We start from the raw sequence: 17,148 nt of genomic DNA, 5'->3' as shown, positions 1-17,148 counted from the left end.
CTCCTACGTACTCGTCGACTATACCATGGGCACTGAGGACAAGACGACAAAGACCCAGCCCGATATGGGCCACCAACAGGGTCAGGACAGCCCTGCCTCCATTCGTGGCATCGATGGCAATGAGATCAGCAACATCAACGATGCCGGCGATGATATCATGGCCTCCAAGGAGCAGCACTCAGACGAGCCCGTTCAAAACATCTTCAACCAAGGCGGAAAGAACTACAGAACCCTGGGCAAGTGGGACACCGTCTTCGTCCTCATCACCAACCAGGTCGGTCTTGGTGTTTTGTCCCTCCCCGGTTGTCTCCAAGTTCTCGGTGTCGTCCCTGGTGTCATCGCCGTCATCGGTCTCGGTTGTCTCTCTGCCTATACTGCCTACGAACTCCTCCAATTCTACAGAAAGTACCCCCACGTGGTCAATGTCGTCGACATGTGTGGAATCATCGGCGGAAGACCTCTGGAGATAATTGCTGGTATTGGTCTGATGATCAAAGTTATGATGACTTGCGCTTCTGCCAGTGTAACATTGTCTGTTGCGTTCAATACCCTTAGTAACCACTCTCTATGTACTGTCAGCTTCGTCATTATCGCTACTGTCGCATGCTGGGTTTTGTGTCTTCCCCGAACCGTCAAATTCGTCTCGCAATCCGGAATCCCATCTACCCTCAGCATTTTGGCTGCTGCTCTCACTGTCATGATCAGCTTGGGCTTTTCCTCACCCTCCCAGGCCCCCCCTGGTTGGGACAAGGAGATCAAAGTCATCGGTAACCCTACTTTCCGTCAAGGTCTCAACGCCTGTCTGAAGATCTGCTATGCATACGCAGGAAATATCAGCTTCGTTTCGTACATGGCCGAGATGAAGAACCCCAGCCGAGACTTCCCCATGGCCTTGGCCTGCCTTGAATGCTTCTCGATTAGTCTTTACACCATCGTCGCTGTCGCTATCTATTGTCTGGCCGGCGACTACACCACATCTCCTGCCTTGGGATCTGCGCCCAGACTTGCTGCTAAAGTCGCTTATGGACTCGTTTTGCCATGTGTGTTTGCGACTGCCATGGCATTCGGTCACACTGGCATCAAATACATGTACGTTGTTGCCATGCGTGGCCTCAAAGCCACCCACCAAGTCACCGACCGAAGTGTCAAGTCGTGGAGCGTTTGGGTTATCTGCGTGACCCTATACTGGATTATTGTCTTTGTTATTTCCAACGCTATTCCCATCTTCGACTCTATTCTCTCCATCTCTTCTGCGACGACGATTGCTTGGTTCACGTTCGGTCTTAGTGCCATCTTCTGGTTCCACATCAACAAGGGCCAATATACCAAGAATTGGAAGAAGACTGCTCTTTGCGTCCTCAACGGACTTCTTATTGTCCAGTCGCTGTTTATGAACGGCGGTGGTCTGTGGTCATCGATTACCGAATTGCTAAACATCTTCGAGAACGATTCAAGCAAGATCCGGGGCACTTTCTCGTGCGGTGACAACTCCATTTAGAAATGCATACCGAGGCTTGGTTTTAGATATTTGTAGCAAGCATATAGCGAATGAATGATATATGATCACAATGAGTTTTTAATAACACTTCCGCTTGATTTTTAAAGCTGGCGTTGCTCGTCAAGGATTCCACGTGCTTATGCAAGTAATTGTGATACACCTGCATCCATTCTGTCCGTAGTCCTGCAATTTTTAGATTTAACTTTCGGTACCAGTTATCCCGCATCCGACTTGAGGCGTACGATGTAGATCATGAGAACTGTCACAAACAATGCCGGATGTAAAAGAAGATGATACCACGTGCATAGCACAAAGAGTAGTAGAGGAACAAGTCCTCAAGACTTAGAGCATGGGGATAAAAAATACAGTCCAGTCTCATCAGCATAAATTGACTCTTTAACGTCGTGGATTACGCCTCTAGCGACGGCATTTCTAATAATATCCTCAACTTGAGTGAGGAGATAAGTTTTGGGATATTTGTCAGTGGAAATCAACTTGACCGAGAACGTCAGATCAGATGAAAATAGTGTCGACTCGAGATCAGTTCATATTTAAAGCCGAGAGAGGTGACGGGTCTGGAGATCTTCGGGCCGACAATGTAGAGGATGATTGTGGCGTGACTGTAGGTTGACGGGTCACTTGCGTAGATCACCGGAGATTGTACGGATAGGAATGTTAAATACTGACAACTGACACGAAAGCGGAAACAGGGACTTCGTGGATATATGTAACTGAATCTATGGTGTCATGACAAGCCAACACCTGGTGTTATTCCTTGATAGGCTATGGTAATTTATCATAAGGCAGTGCTTTTGCTTATGTCTGCTCAATTAATATGCCGCGCCTGCAGAATTTTGACGCTGTTATATATGCGTTGTATGAACCATTATGAGTCATTATGCATCATGTTGTATATATCTCGTGAGATTCCGGCCTTTCCGGTTTTGTGGTAGGGCTACAGTGGGTTCTTTTACCCGGCAGGTAGCAGACGAGTTGGTTTCTCCAACCATGATAGACGAAATTAACAAGTCAGTTATACAACCAGACTACTATGTTTACCCTTAGATAATCTGTCATTGTATCCTGAAGACTAGAGGTTGAACTATTTTTTACCCACCAGTCAGGATCTGGTTATTATGTTCCTGAGCCTCGACCACACTCAACATAGGTACGAGTTGTGTGTAGAGTCATAGGAATCAATTATCTGGGCCGTGAGAGAAGTAGTCTTAATGTTGAATGTGATTCAGTCAATAACCAGAGACGTTGATGAAGAGTTGCCACGTTTGTGTTCACTATATATGCTTTTCCCTTTCTCTATATAGTTTGTCCTTGTATGATCCCCATCTAGTGGGTGGTAGATAAAATAGCCCCCTAAGTCTTAGGCTACACATATACGTAGTCAAGGAACTATAGTCTAAGGATCATAAAGTGATCTAGTAATTTCGTCTCTTATGCATCCAAAGGTAACTTATTTTGATACCCCGTGGCCTGTGTTTGTAGATGCCGCCAAGCGTAAGCGTTCTTCGGCGACCACAAACGGAATAGTTTCAGGTTATTAAATCGTAGAAGTAACAAGGGCCTGTTCATCCAAGCGTATCATGTCTTGGTTGGTTCTAAAGAGTCTCGCCGATGATTCATACTGAGTGTCATGGTCCCAAAAGTTGTTCTAATTGCCGGAGAGTAGCTGAATGGGCCGAGATATAAATATCTTGTAGAAGACTGTAGTTCAAACTCTGAAGATATCCAAGTCACCAAACATTTACAATGAATGCATGGTCATTTACAAAAACAGTAAGTCAAACAACAATCTCAATTCTACATCCCAGACTCTGCATGATGCAAAATATTTTGCCGAACCGAAATCACTCGCAGCTAAGACTGCGTCTTTGAAGACTCTCCAGCCGACATCGCCTGACACTCCAGAGACACCTACCTACCTTTCATACACTTGTTTTTACTACGACATTACTTTTGACTGACCAGAGAATAAACTCTCTTCATAGAATTGCATTAAGCCTACTTTTATATAGTGATTTTTAAGGCATAAGTCCTAAAGTATATATATAAAATTAACTTATAAAAAAATATAGTTTTTAAACCTAGATATTAATATAGATTTAATTTAAAAATATATATAATTTATAAAATTAAAATTATAATAATTATTATAAAAGTTTTTATTTTTTCTAAAGATTAATTATTAAATATTTTTTTATTAATATTAATATTAATATTAATAAAACTATATAATTATTATATAAAATAATAAACTTTAAAGTCTTTATTAATTTTAATTATTTATTAAATTAAAAAATTATTTATAAAAGCTTAATTTTTATAATTAATTTTATTTTTATAAAAAGAAATTAATTAAAATTATTTAATATTTTTTTTTATTTTAAAAATAATTTTTTTATTAATATTTAAAATTAAAATATTATAAATATAAATAATAATTAAATTATTATTTTTATTATTTTTAATTATAATATTTTTAATTATATAATTAATTATTAAATTAATAAATTAAAATTTAAATCTTTATTATATAAAAAGAAAAAAGCTTTAAAGGCTTTTTATAATATTTAAAAAAAATATATTATTAATATATTAAGAAATAAAATACTTTAAATAAAATTACTTTTTAATCTTTAAAATAATTTTTAATAAAAAAAAAAAATTATTAATAATTTATAAAGTATTTAATAAAAATAATATTATTTTATAAAAAGTTTATTAAATTAGAATTTATTATATTAAGAATTCTATAAAATTAAAAGACTAAAAGAAATTCTAAAGAAAAAAAGAAAAAGCTTATAATTAATACTATAGCTTTTAATATAATAAAATTCAATATAATAGTATTAAGCCTATAACGCATTATTACACTAGGAAATATATATAGGAAAGTTTCAAATATCTTAAGAATAACATGAAATACGTTTTCACTAACTATAGCCACAGAAATGATAACACTGCGACCTATCTAGGTACCCCAAGGACCACCAGTGTCGCGAAAAATCTCCTCCCACCACTCCTGGTTAGGCCCCTCTGGTGCTGAGTGCTTGTGCCGACAAATATCTCCAAACTTCATCTTGTCCAGTCTGTGTTTTAACGTCTTCTTCATCTGTCTGGGATACTTGCTCTCCTGTTCGGCGGTGGCAGCCCAGTATCTCACACGTCCATTGGCTGTCTGTACCGTCGCCAGAGGATCCTCAGGCTCGTCCTTTGCTCGCAGTCGAAGGTGAAGAAGCTTTCGGAGGTGTTGATAATACCATGGTCTGTCCCACCATGTGGATCGATGTGTCTTGAGGGAACCGACACCGTTGTGATGTAGAATAGCAGAGACGGTCTCGGTGAAGAAGTCTGCATAGAGAGGCATGTCGGTCCAGTTGGCTCCGGGCTGAAGAAGTGACAGTGGGTTCGGTGCTGACTTGATGTCGTCTGGTAAACCACGCAGTCTTGTCGGCGAGATCCCCAGAGCCTGAGAATGTTGGTCAATGAGTTCTTGGTTGCCTAGTGTCACAAATGCACCATGGTCCCTTCCATTTCTGTCTTGCGCCCACTGGGTTTGGACTGATAGTTCCTCGGCGTAATCAAGGCCGATGTGATATTCCAGCTTGTCACCCATCAACTTTGATATACCACGTTTCAGGTTGCCATTCGATCTCTGCCATTGGCGATAGACCTCCTGTTCAGATATGGCTTCGTATGCAAGAGACTGTTCACTACGCATCTTGATTCCCTTGCCGATTCCCGTCTGTAGTGTGAACAAGCAGCGACGGAAGAGACGTCTCAAATCACCAGCAGGCCCCATGTAGAGGCCCCCGTTGAGCCACCTCGGCCTGACGGCACCGCAGTGGCGTGACTTGACCTTGCCTGTATGGTCTGTTTCCAAGTGTTCAACATCTAGATCGTCCCAATTGATCTGAGGAGCCTCCCAGCATGTCTTGTCCTTGTCTGTGTTGGGGCCATAGAGATCCTTGCGTAAAAGGGCTCTCGGGCCACACATCGCACTGCATCTTTGTGCCCCTATTTTCGTTCTTGGGGTCGCATCTCTTGCCACTTGCCCCAATTATAGTCTGTCGCATCGGCATTGGTCCTCGTTGATGTTTGTTCCATTCTTTTTGCAGTCTCTCGTTGGCTTCTCGGTTGATCTTGTGATATCGCTCGAGCATCACCTGAGCTGGCAGTTGGAACCAAATGTCGTAACCATCGACAATGAGTACAATGTCGTCGTCATTCAATCGCTCGGATGGGTGCGCATCTGGTCGTGTGGCTGCTTCAAGATACTCGACCACACCAGGTACTTTTACTAAATTGCGACCACCCCGCCAATGTGTGAGAGCGCGATGGTCAACTCCCCAATTGACGATAACTGGGCTTGGGTAACCAAGTGCGAGTCCGGTAACGACGGTTTTGCAAAGTTCAGGGCTAGAACCGGTGGCAGGTATGACCAGGGCGAAGCGTCGGTCCTTGTCGACTGAGGCGGGAGGAGTATAAGTCAACGTCTGCCACTGCCAATGCCAGTGAAGCAAAAGCATGGAAACGCATGCGAAACTGAGTATTGTGCATGTGGGGATGAAGGCCTTGTGGTGCCACTTAGCCTTTGAAGAAACGTCCATGTTGCAGAATAACAGTCGTTTGAGCAGCAATGGTCCACAATGGTAATCTTTAGCCGTGTAACATGTTATTATAGTCATTCAACACGGGTGATATAACACGTATTGCTTCTAATTACGCAAGGGAGAGGGAGGGCCTTATCATTCACTTTTGGTGGCGTTCGAACAGGTATTCGCATTTTGATATAATTAATGGCTGGACCATTCTGAATGTTAGCCTCAGAAAGATTCCTGATGAATGGCTCTGAATATGCAAGGAGCCCGCCCTTTCATTCATTACTTCGAATTGCAATACCTTGGCATTTCTAGTAACGGCTTTTAAATGGTCCTTGTGCTTCAAGTCTCAGACATGGAATTCCGCTAGCCCCAACTTGCTGCGCCAACCCAGCCACATTTATCTCAAGCAAGGGAGGATTGCAGCGCGCAAAACATTTTTCCAGGTGTCCCTGAAGGATTAAACCCTCTAGTGGGTAGCAGAAATAATAACCTCCCAAGTCTTAGGTTATAAAAATAAGTAGTCTAAGAGCTATAGTCTAAAGAGCATAAAGTGGCCTACTAATTTCGTCTCTTATGCTTTCAGCGGCCAATTTTTCTAATACCCTGAGGACCCTTCAGAAGGCCCCCATGTAAATCGCCCCTAGACATTTCCCAAAAGAGTCAACTTCAGTGTCAGGGGTTGTGGAATGTGAAAAAGGTTCCGACTCACCCTTTGACCGAAATGCAGGGGCAAATGATGAAAGCTGCAATTTGATGGCACCTCTTTTATTGCATGACCGATAAACTTCTCTACAGATAGAATTACTCCCAGATTAGTATCTTTTTAAGTGGCTAAAATGATTGTATACTGAGAATGCAAACGCAGATATTGATACCACTGATGATGCATCCGTAATCGACGAGGCAATCGTCACACCCAAATCAAGCATTGCGGAAGAAGCGATAGACATGGTTAATTATACAAAGACTAATGATTCTTTTGCCGTCCTTTCAAGGGCTGCAATATCTTCCAATTGCCAAGGAAGTGACAAGCTGGGGTTTAGTGTTCATTGGGGCGATGGAAGCTCAAAGGGAGGATGCGGCTGGGCTTCCATCTTCCAACGTGCACAACGTTGGCTGATGCAACGGCCAGAGTCAGAAATGTGAAAAAAGACAAAGTAGGATAACTGACTAATTAATTAGTAATAAAGAAGAAAATATTTAATTTTGTTTTGGAAATCAAGTCAGTGTCAAAAGAGGATGAGAAACAAGCAACCGGTTCAAGCCACGATCTGCCAAGGATCATACCACAATTCGCCGGTTCAGCCGCCTGAATGGTCAAGGTGATAGCGTTGCTAACATACTCACACGATATTCTGCAGCTTAAATGATAGTGTACATATCTCTTCCCTCAGATTGGCTAACAAGCTGTGCCTCTTGTGAGACGGCGTGTCCCTATATCATTCTATCACAAATGATTCCAAGTTCTTTCCACTATATTCATCGTTACCCTCTGAGTATCAGAAAAATTGGCCGCTGGAAGCATAAGAGACGAAATTAGCAGGTCACTTTATGCTCCTTAGGCTATAGCTCTTAGACTATTTATTTTTGTAACCTAAGACTTAGGAGGTTATTATTTCTGCTACCCGCTAGACTAGGTTACTACTGTGTATCTTTACCTGTCGGTTCAACATGTCAACGAACATTCCTACCCCCCAAATAGGTGATGACGCGCCAGGCACACGGTGGCTGCCAGGGTCAGATAAGCTCAGGTGGATGCTAATCCGCATTCATTTTTTAAGAGCGGCCGTCAACAACCATAAACAGAAGCTTAAACTCAAGCTGTCAAGTTCCGTCACCAATTCATCGTACAATTGCTGCTTCGGTATTAGTCTTCGTTTACAGGTTCTGTGGAGATACCAAAACATCCCGAGAGTCTACTTTAATCACAGGAATTGATCAACACAATGTACAGCATGGCTAAAATGATTACTCATGGATTAATGTTTCTAAGGTATTTCCAGAGTCTGCGAAGCTATAAATCCTTGTACAGATAAACTCACATAGGAGCCTGTTACCACATGAACGAATATTCCTCTCATACCAGGTGGTGAATAATTGAATAGTCATCTTGCGAGTTTGAGAACGAGACTCATGTCCACTAAGCCGATTCCATAACATCTCACCGCTGTCATAAAGTCAAAAGCAGTAAGATCAGGACATCGGAATGCATGGCCGTTGTCGGGTTGTTTCTAATGATATTTTATTCGTCAGCCGTCTGTTTAACTTTTGGACAGACGCCTTAACTAGACTTAGCGACAAAGAAACTTCCCGGACATATCGAGATGGCGTAGCTTCACCCTGCTGTCACGACCTATCACTGCCATGATATAGAACATGCAGATCTAGACCCTTAATGATTCAGAAGTTCCTCGGGACTGATGAGATCCGGCATGATCTCCAGCGTGACGCTTCGAGCACATGGAAGGGCGGGAACGTACATACAGGTACATTTATGCCAAGCCGCCCTGATGTCTGGGCACGCTGCTTTTGGCCTTTCCCTCGATTCTCCCAGGGAGTATTTGTTTCACTCTCCCCTCTACCCTTTAAACCTGTAGACGCAATGATGTTACCACACCGCGACAAATGGGACGTCCACTATGCCAAAATTGATGAATTGGTATACATTGGTCGAGATGTGTTTGTTATGGTAAGAATTTCTTCGTAACGTTGCTTTGTGCTTTATTTACGTTAACTAGGTGGCCTCGACACTGGCGCTCTACAACGCCATTGAGCTATTGACACTCATCTACCTCACCTTCAAACGAAAAGCTGGTCTTTATTTCTGGAGCATACTCTTTGCATCCTTCGGCATCCTTCCATACTGTCTGGGCTGGCTAGTGGTTTATTTCGACCTAACGCACGACTATGTGGGCATGATTATCGAGACTATCGGCTTGGTTCTTGTGATATCTGGCCAATCTGTTGTCTTGTACTCTCGACTACATCTTATTCTAAATGACAGAATGATCTTACGATCTGTACTTGCTGTAATCATAATCAACGGTATTGTCTGGGTATGTCCTGCAATCTATCCAAGTTGCTCCAACTAACAATGACTAGCACACTACCATGACTGTATTGCTGTTTGGATCAGAGTATAGTCCGAGAGACAACAGGAACGGGTTCAACAGTGTTTTCAACATCGCAGAAAAGATTTCCATGTGCTGTTTCTACATGCAAGAACTGACCATCTCTGGAATATACATTTGGAAATCCCTCGATATTCTCAAGACGGCCTTTGGCAACACACGAAAAATGCTCTACAAGCTATTCGCCATCAATATTGCGATTGTGATTATGGATCTCGGGATGGTCGTCTTAGAGTTGATGGACTTTTACGTCTGGGAACAAGGAATCAAGCTCGTCACATACTCGATCAAACTCAAACTTGAGTTTGCAGTCCTGAGTGAGCTCATTGAATTCGTGCGAAGTCGGAGTGGAACACAATCTCGCCCTACGAAACCCTCTCAGAACCAAACTACTCTTGTGCCACTATCATCAGTCCCCAGGGGCAGCACAAAGCCAACTGGGTTCACGAGGGACCGCATTTACAGTGGTGACACCCATACAAATATCACAATTGCTGCTGCGCCTCCTCAGCAGATACAAGAAACAATGTCTGATGATAGGATACATGTCGTCCGGCAGGTGGATGTGGAAAGCTTGAATGCGTATCCAAACACTGAGAGAAGCACCGAGGAGCTGTTTGAATACATGCCAGATGAGCTTCCGCCAGAACTGATGCCTAGAGCACTCTAGTTAGGTGTGGTAGTCTAGAGGGGAACAATTCCACATAGCTTGCGATAATAAAACATGTCGGGACTAATGGCCGTGGCAGTGCAACCTAATCCGCGAGTTATAACTCGGTGGTGTGATCTGCAAGTCAAAAGTCCGAGTGTGACGGGTATCTGCATCCACAGACGAAAGCAAGGCCGCCATGGTTACTCGACATCTTTGTCTCACTAACACTGTGGTTGTAAGACGTTGTGAAGCAAAGGGATATTCCAGGACTATCACATCATCGCAGGACTGTTGAACTGCTCATATATAATTGAATACATTCAACCCAGGGTAAGAACTCCGTACGCAGCGATCCAAAGGTACGAGGCCAAAATACATTGTTGTCAATACAATGGACCCTATCTCGTTGGCAGTCGGCATTGTTCCGTTATCCGACCAGCTGATCAAGACAATAAAGACCATCAAAAAACTGATTGCGACTTACAAGAGTGCTACAAAGGAACTCGAAACTTTGGTTAGCAAGCTCAACCATGTCGAAATTATCTGTGAGTCAATTGGGGCGGTGTTGTCAGCGGCATGTCTATCAGACAATCACCCGAGTTCAGCGCGTCTCCCTTCTTCTTTGTATGAAATGATTCACGAGTGCTACGAGAAAGTGACGGATATTCACCGCATTATCCAAAGTGTCACTGAAAAGCGCGACAGAGGTGGTGGCCTATTCAGAAACGAAGGCTTGTTGTTCTTGCAGAATAAAGACAAGATCACGGCCGGCGTAAAGAACTTGGATAAGTCCCTTGATGTCCTCCAACTTCTCTTGACAACAATCATTTTGTAAGTCTCCTCTCTCCAGGCCTAGATATCGATCTGATAATCTCTCGATAGCAGTATGAGGACACCTTACCCGCCAATGACGAGGGTCAACATGCCTAGTGGGATAAATCCACCGCAACAGACATGTGCAGTCATGGCGCCTATTCCAACGGTAGACTCTATCGACACAAGCCCCATTTCTACTGATGCGCCCACGCAACCAAAGCACGTCGAACCCGTTACGAAGATGTGGCGAAGATCTTTCTTACAGTTGGCATTCCTACAAAAGAGTCACAAGAGAAACATAACAGCTGGTACTAGCGGTTCAGACTCACTGTTAATTGAGGATAGTTCAATTCTAACAGCAGGATCAACATGGTTCAATTGTTATATCAAACTATCACTTAAAAAGGACCACCTTACTCCTTTGTGCGTTACTATAACAATACCATTTGTGATACCTATACACTACAGATCAGATAGTCTTGGTACCAGAATTCGCGAGGCTTTCAAAGAGGACAATGTCGACGTGGTCCAACAACTATTCAACGAACGCACTATTACCCCGGCAACCCAGATAACCTGGAATGAATATGATCCAGATCGCGAGTGCAATTTACTAGGTGTAAGTGCTTGACCTGGATTTCGGTGCATTTTGATTAACATTGAAATAGCTGGCAGCCATCGCAAGAGCTCCACGAATCCTAGAGTTCATCAGACACCAGATGAGAAGGGTAGAAGAGACGTAAGCCCATCTATACCCAACGAGAGTGTTGATATATTAACACACGATATCTACAGAGCGCACTTTGGTGGTTGCATGTGGAGATGTTACAGGATTCGGACTCAGAGCCAGCTTCAGAGCGCCATCACTTACATCAATATCCGTAAGAATGCTCTAAATATTGAAGAACTGCACATGCTGCTGGCGGGAACACAAGGTTTTCGTCAACTCAAAGCCTGCATGGATGCGTATCTAAGTTGGCGGCCAGTCCGTTCACCGGAGTCCAATCAGATCATACAAAACCAGTTGATCGACATTTTCAGGAAGGAGAACCTTGACGTTGATCTCAATATGGATGATTGCGTAGCAGTGGTCTCTGGTCTCATTGACGGTGGACTAGACCTGTCTAAGGGCTATAACTTTGATCCGAGTTCTTTAACACAAATTCTACGCTGCAGGCGCACCTCGGATGAAGCTGTGGAGAGCCTACATCGCTGGCTCGACATGCTAGAGCTCGCTGGCGTTGATATAGAAGCCTATCTCCAGTTTGAACGGCCACGATGTCTTGTTACATGGAATGAATCATCAGCCAATTGGCATATGCCACTCCGTGGCAAGGATTCATATATCAAGAGGACTCTGCAAGTGGGATACTCCAGGGGCAGGTTGATCCCATATTGGAGAGAAAACATAGACAAATCATGCCTTGTGCATGAACTCTTGATGGAGTTCCCACATTTCCTTCATAGCGAAACCATTGATATATGGACAAATGCAGAACAGACCATGCGGTATCACCGAGCTTGGAAATCTGGGAAGGATCTAGAGCTTCTCGGTCCGGAAAAGCGTTCTTGGCCAGTTGCGCCATTATTAGTTGCTGAGCAATCGCCAGATGACCCTGTACTGGCAGCCGATATCAATGAGGAGTACAAGATTGCACTCGAATGGACGGAGCGTGCATATCACCTTATGGAAAGCCGTTTTGAGCGGAAGCAGAATCTGAAGATGCAAAAGCGAGCAGGAAAGGGGAAATCATGTTGTCAACTCACATTGCCAGGGTCCTGGGTTGACTGAATTGGAAAACGCCTTGACATTTTGCGCTGCGAAGTGGTCTATCAAGTTGGAGAGAAAAGAAAATAGACGAGAGTGGATTCAAGCGGCAGTCTGTAACGACTATTATGTTTATATATTTTATTTCCTTTTACAAAGAAATCGAAGCATAATTTTGTGGAGTGACTTGTGTCTTGCGTTGCGAGATATTGTTATATGGTTACCAAAGATGTTAACTGCCCAGAATATAAGAGACGAAATTAGTAGGTACTTTTATGTAATTTAGGCTATGCTTTTAGGTTATTTATATTTGGATCCTATAACCAAGCGGCTATCTTTTATGCTCGAATGTATGTTGTTTAATTCTGTCTAGCTACCCTGGAAAGATCCTAAAGCAGTGACAGAATAACATGATATAATTGGTTCATGACGACGCGTCCATCACGCTAAGCCTCTCACGTCATCATTCCTTGAAGGAATCTCCAGGGGCTTCTTTTCTCATTTCGCATCCAATCATCCAGCGACTTGAGGATCCGAAATGTCCAGCACGCGTCTAAGATCATGACAACTAAACATGACCTTCGTGATGACACATCGAAAGACGGACATGACATCATCTCATCACTTATCGAGGCCCAGAAATGCAGAATTCCGCAACAAAAGATGAAATGGATTGTAGAGGGCCTTGAATGTCTCGGCAGACGGCAATCCAGGAAGAGGAAGCTCGACTCGAATGAAAGCCACAAATCTGAAAGACCGTATTGGTTTCGTCAACATGTTGATGGTTTTACTGACAGTAACTTTGTGGCCTTGTCATACACTTGGGATGCTTCTGAGCACGAAACACAAAATCCCAAGGCCGAGGGTCATCTGATCGAGACAAGAGACGGAGAAGATGCTTGGCGTTCGTCTGTCCGCAACTCAGTCCTAGATAGGATCACAAAATACATGCAATGTCATCATGTGCCCCTGCTATGGATTGATCGACACAGCATCCCCCAGAAGAAATGCAAAAAACCCACCTGTACCGCCCATGGAGAATGCAAGCAGAAAAGACACGCTCTAGATGCAATGGACTGGGTGTATTCACTTAGTGATTACCCTGTTGCTTTGCTTGGACGTCCAATACAAAGTGAGGACGAGATAGCGACTCTATCTGCTATTCTGAGGGGTTTACTTGTCAAATTCAGCGACGGAAGATTTGCTCTAGCCAAGAACGCAGAGTATAGCCAAGCGCTGAAAATGCTCAATTTACTATATGAGATCACCAGTGATAAGTGGTGGACAAGAGCGTGGACCTTTCAAGAAAATTACAAAGCCGGGCTGAAGATGACCCTTCTGATTCACCACGCTTCAGACCTTGAACGTGCAAAGAGATCCATGCTCATTGGAAAAAAGGCGATGTTTGGTGTAGTTCCCGGTGAGCTGAGCGTTCAGTCTGTCAAATTCTCTGAGAGTGCCACCAAATTCTGTTTGGCGTTCCGTCGGCATCATTTTGCAACAAGCGAGGATGAAGAGAAGATAACTCATATTCTTAAAACTGCTGGAAGATACAAGATCCTACTATCACCATCCACTTCTATGTCAGGGACAATAATCTCCGACGTGCAGTGGAGAGGTGTAACTGAACCTTGGGACCGTCTAGCCATTATCGCCAACTGTTGCCAGTATGCTACTCGGTTGGATGCTGGAAGACTTCAACTGAAGGGAGACACTGAGCTGAGTCTTGATATATCGGTATTGGCACTGCGCTTACTAAATGGAGAGATACTCAACAATGAAGAGGTTTACATACCTCATGGGACTGTTCTTGAACAAGTGAACGATCTCTTTTTTGACGACTTCAAAGCACCCGGTGGCGAAAAGAGATTAACATACAACAAGGGCTGTCGCTTTGTAAATGTCGAATTCACAAGAAAGGGCATTGAGACGAAAGGCCATCTATGGAAACTTGGGGAAACCCTTCGAGCACCTAGATCATCACCGCGGTTGTCACAACCAAACCAACAGGGCGAGCAGCAGCTTTCAGAATATCAACGTACACGTCTACGACAGCTCGGTGAGCTGATCAAGGCAAAACACGGTAAAGACGCTAGTATAGTGGAAGACATGGACGATCTTCTCGCAGAAGATGCTTTTGTTGAGGATGAGGAAGGATCTTTCAGTTTGCGGTATCGTCGGTCGATGGCGAAAGAAGTAGTGAGAGCTATGGATGCGGATCACAACTTGTCACTTGGGTATCTGTGCGACATGTCAGGTGAACCAACGGTGGCTCGAGGGATATTTGTTCATGGCCGAGATGCGGTCGATTCAGGTGGCTTTTTGAGTCAGGCAGATGAGGAGCCTTCATATGTCTTCACATCACTATGGTCCGACAGCCAAGTTGACGAAGAGTACCTTGCAAACGAACTGGATCATCACGTCTCCCTCGGAGTTCGTTTTTCTGACGATAGTGATCGGCAGCCTCTACAACTGTATACGCAAGAATGGGTTCTGGGACTATGTTTCTTTACAGGTGTTTCTACTTATGATGTGGTGTTTCCTTGGCCACAGGTGTTGGTGCAAGGAGGGTCTTGACGGGATGTGTAATATGTTTTTGGAGTTGAAACGAAAAGTGTATCCGCTTTGGACCATCACGAGCCTGGCATCAGGGTGCCAGAAAACTTGGCTGCTGGGGGTATAAGAGATGAAATTAGTAGGTAACTTTATGCTCCTTAGACTATAGCTCTTATACTACTTATTTTTATATCCTAAGACTTAGGCAGCTAAACTCTCTACTACCCTCGAGATAGAGGTACGGACTCATCTAATAACACGAATTATTTATTTCAATATTTGATCTTCAAACATAGCTAAGATATCTAGAGCTGATTAAGTTTGCCGTGTCTATAAGACATAACGGAAGTGAGGGTTCTGTAAAATGGAGTTAGCTTATCCCTCTTAACCTTGAATATTTTCTGAATTTTACCTCAAAATCTGTCAAGTCGGTCCCCTCTGTGGCTGATAAATCCTCATTGTTGGTTCCCACAGCAGCTGCAGCAGCATCTCGTCGTGCATTTCTCCGAACCAATAGGATTCGAAGCAGGATCGCTACCATCATCTGGGCAACAGAGCAGCCCAAGATAGTAATGCATCCGGTCTGATAGAGAGGAGCTTCCTCGCCAAGGAACGCATGAGGTCCAATAACATTACCAACACAGTAGGCGATGAACACCATGGCAGAGGCAGTCATGCGCTTGGTGTAGCCACCGAGGTTGCTAGCAGGCATCTGCATCGCCAGAACCAAAGAGCAAACGAATCCACCGACGATGTAGTAACCAAACAGAACACCAATCTTGTGATCCTCACGGTCCATCTTCCAGAGAAGAGAAATACCAACGATAGTTGGAATAATATAGACGGCCATGATGATAGTTCGGCAGTTCTTGACACGAGACGCAATAAACGTTCCAGAAAGGATCCAGAACACTTGAAACCCGCCCATAGGGATACCCAGAGCAACAGTCTCAAGAGGATCCTTCACAACACCTTTGATGATCAACTTGCCGAAGTTGGCCACACCTCCGTTAATAGTTTCGTTAAGAAGCATGAACAGTACGAGAAGCCATACTTGAGTATCGATAAAGGCTTCACGGATCTGGTTCCATTTAATGGTCTTGTTCAAAACACCAGTTTGAGCAAGGCGACCTCGGCCGATCAGGAGGGCTCGTTCTTCAAGCGAGAAGTGTCGTGCTGTCATGATACTATCGGGGAGGAAGAAGAGAAGAACAAAGCCCCATACGACAGTCATGACACCGCAAGTCATGAAGACAGCTTTCCAGACAGGAAAGTTCTTGATCTGGCCGATACCATATGTGAGGAGACCACCCAGCTACCCCTAGTTAGCTTCGTCAATTACATGAAATGAAAGTACTCACCATTGCTCCGACACCGTTACAGCAGTAGAAAATACCGGCTCTAAAAGGTTGTTGCTCACGCGTATACCACATGGAAACAATCATCATGAAACATGTCGTGATCGGCGCTTCGAACACACCCAGAAAGAATCGACATGTCGCCAAGGAACCGAAATTGTTTCCCGCCGCAGTTAGCATCAACACACTGCCCCAGGCAATAACACACCCCGAAACAACCTTTGCCATCAACGTCTTCTGCGCAAGGAACAACCAGGGGTACTCAGCGGCCATGTACGCAAAGTAAAATATGCTAGCGAACCAGCTGTATTGATCTGACGAGATGCCTGTGTCTGTGAAGAGATCGAACACAGCTGCGTAAGACAGCGCGTTCTTGTCGATGTACTGCAGCATATATGTTCCCATAAGCATTGGAAGCAAGATCATGTCGACTTTGCGTATAACTCTCTTGTTGAGAGCTTTGTCGTTGAGGAGTTCGGCAATGTACTCGTTTGTGAAGTTGTGCTCGCGGAGAAAGGATTCTGTGGCGTCAAGTTCGACGATATCCCCTTGAGTCATAGAGTTGAGCTTTTTCATTGCTATGCTCTCTTCTGTTTCTTTTGCCTCGAAGGGGTGTTTGGTATCGGGCGATTGCCCTGGTGTTAATTGCGACATTGTTGGAGTGTCAAGTCCAAGTCGCTAGGCCTTTGTGAGTATCTACAACGAAAGACCCGGAAGAGGTTGAAGAAACTCGGGATTTGGGATGAAGCT

The 17,148-nt window shown here is 43.9% G+C and overlaps 6 protein-coding genes across 6 annotated transcripts; 4 read left to right on the top strand and 2 right to left on the bottom strand.

Moving 5' to 3' along the window:
* Positions 1-25: 25 nt before the first annotated feature.
* On the top strand, positions 26-1,498 carry FPOAC1_005300 (uncharacterized protein; the record flags this gene model as incomplete). The annotated part of the gene is made up of 1 exon (XM_044849829.1): positions 26-1,498. One exon carries the CDS (start codon positions 26-28, stop codon positions 1,496-1,498), a length of 1,473 nt encoding a protein of 490 aa, XP_044708539.1.
* Positions 1,499-4,484: 2,986 nt separating this feature from the next.
* FPOAC1_005299 (uncharacterized protein) lies at positions 4,485-6,123 on the bottom strand (the record flags this gene model as incomplete). The annotated part of the gene is made up of 2 exons (XM_044849828.1): positions 4,485-5,453; positions 5,509-6,123. 2 exons carry the CDS (start codon positions 6,121-6,123, stop codon positions 4,485-4,487), a joined length of 1,584 nt encoding a protein of 527 aa, XP_044708538.1.
* Positions 6,124-8,512: 2,389 nt separating this feature from the next.
* On the top strand, positions 8,513-9,918 carry FPOAC1_005298 (uncharacterized protein; the record flags this gene model as incomplete). Its single annotated transcript, XM_044849827.1, has 3 exons — positions 8,513-8,806; positions 8,856-9,173; positions 9,220-9,918. The coding sequence occupies 3 exons, from the start codon at positions 8,513-8,515 to the stop codon at positions 9,916-9,918; spliced, it is 1,311 nt and encodes a 436-aa protein (XP_044708537.1).
* Positions 9,919-10,291: 373 nt separating this feature from the next.
* Positions 10,292-12,508, top strand: FPOAC1_005297 (uncharacterized protein; the record flags this gene model as incomplete). Its single annotated transcript, XM_044849826.1, has 5 exons — positions 10,292-10,731; positions 10,783-11,139; positions 11,185-11,335; positions 11,385-11,455; positions 11,512-12,508. The coding sequence occupies 5 exons, from the start codon at positions 10,292-10,294 to the stop codon at positions 12,506-12,508; spliced, it is 2,016 nt and encodes a 671-aa protein (XP_044708536.1).
* A 537-nt stretch (positions 12,509-13,045) lies between these two features.
* Positions 13,046-15,061, top strand: FPOAC1_005296 (uncharacterized protein; the record flags this gene model as incomplete). Its single annotated transcript, XM_044849825.1, has 1 exon — positions 13,046-15,061. The coding sequence occupies one exon, from the start codon at positions 13,046-13,048 to the stop codon at positions 15,059-15,061; it is 2,016 nt and encodes a 671-aa protein (XP_044708535.1).
* Positions 15,062-15,370: 309 nt separating this feature from the next.
* FPOAC1_005295 (uncharacterized protein) lies at positions 15,371-17,052 on the bottom strand (the record flags this gene model as incomplete). Its single annotated transcript, XM_044849824.1, has 3 exons — positions 15,371-15,397; positions 15,453-16,355; positions 16,402-17,052. The coding sequence occupies 3 exons, from the start codon at positions 17,050-17,052 to the stop codon at positions 15,371-15,373; spliced, it is 1,581 nt and encodes a 526-aa protein (XP_044708534.1).
* Positions 17,053-17,148: the final 96 nt, after the last annotated feature.

The sequence above is a fragment of the Fusarium poae genome, chromosome 2, assembly GCF_019609905.1.
Source record: "Fusarium poae strain DAOMC 252244 chromosome 2, whole genome shotgun sequence".
In the NCBI taxonomy this organism is placed as follows: domain Eukaryota; kingdom Fungi; phylum Ascomycota; class Sordariomycetes; order Hypocreales; family Nectriaceae; genus Fusarium; species Fusarium poae.
The sequence above is the reverse complement of the archived record's forward strand: the minus strand, read 5'-3'. Positions and strand labels throughout refer to the sequence as shown.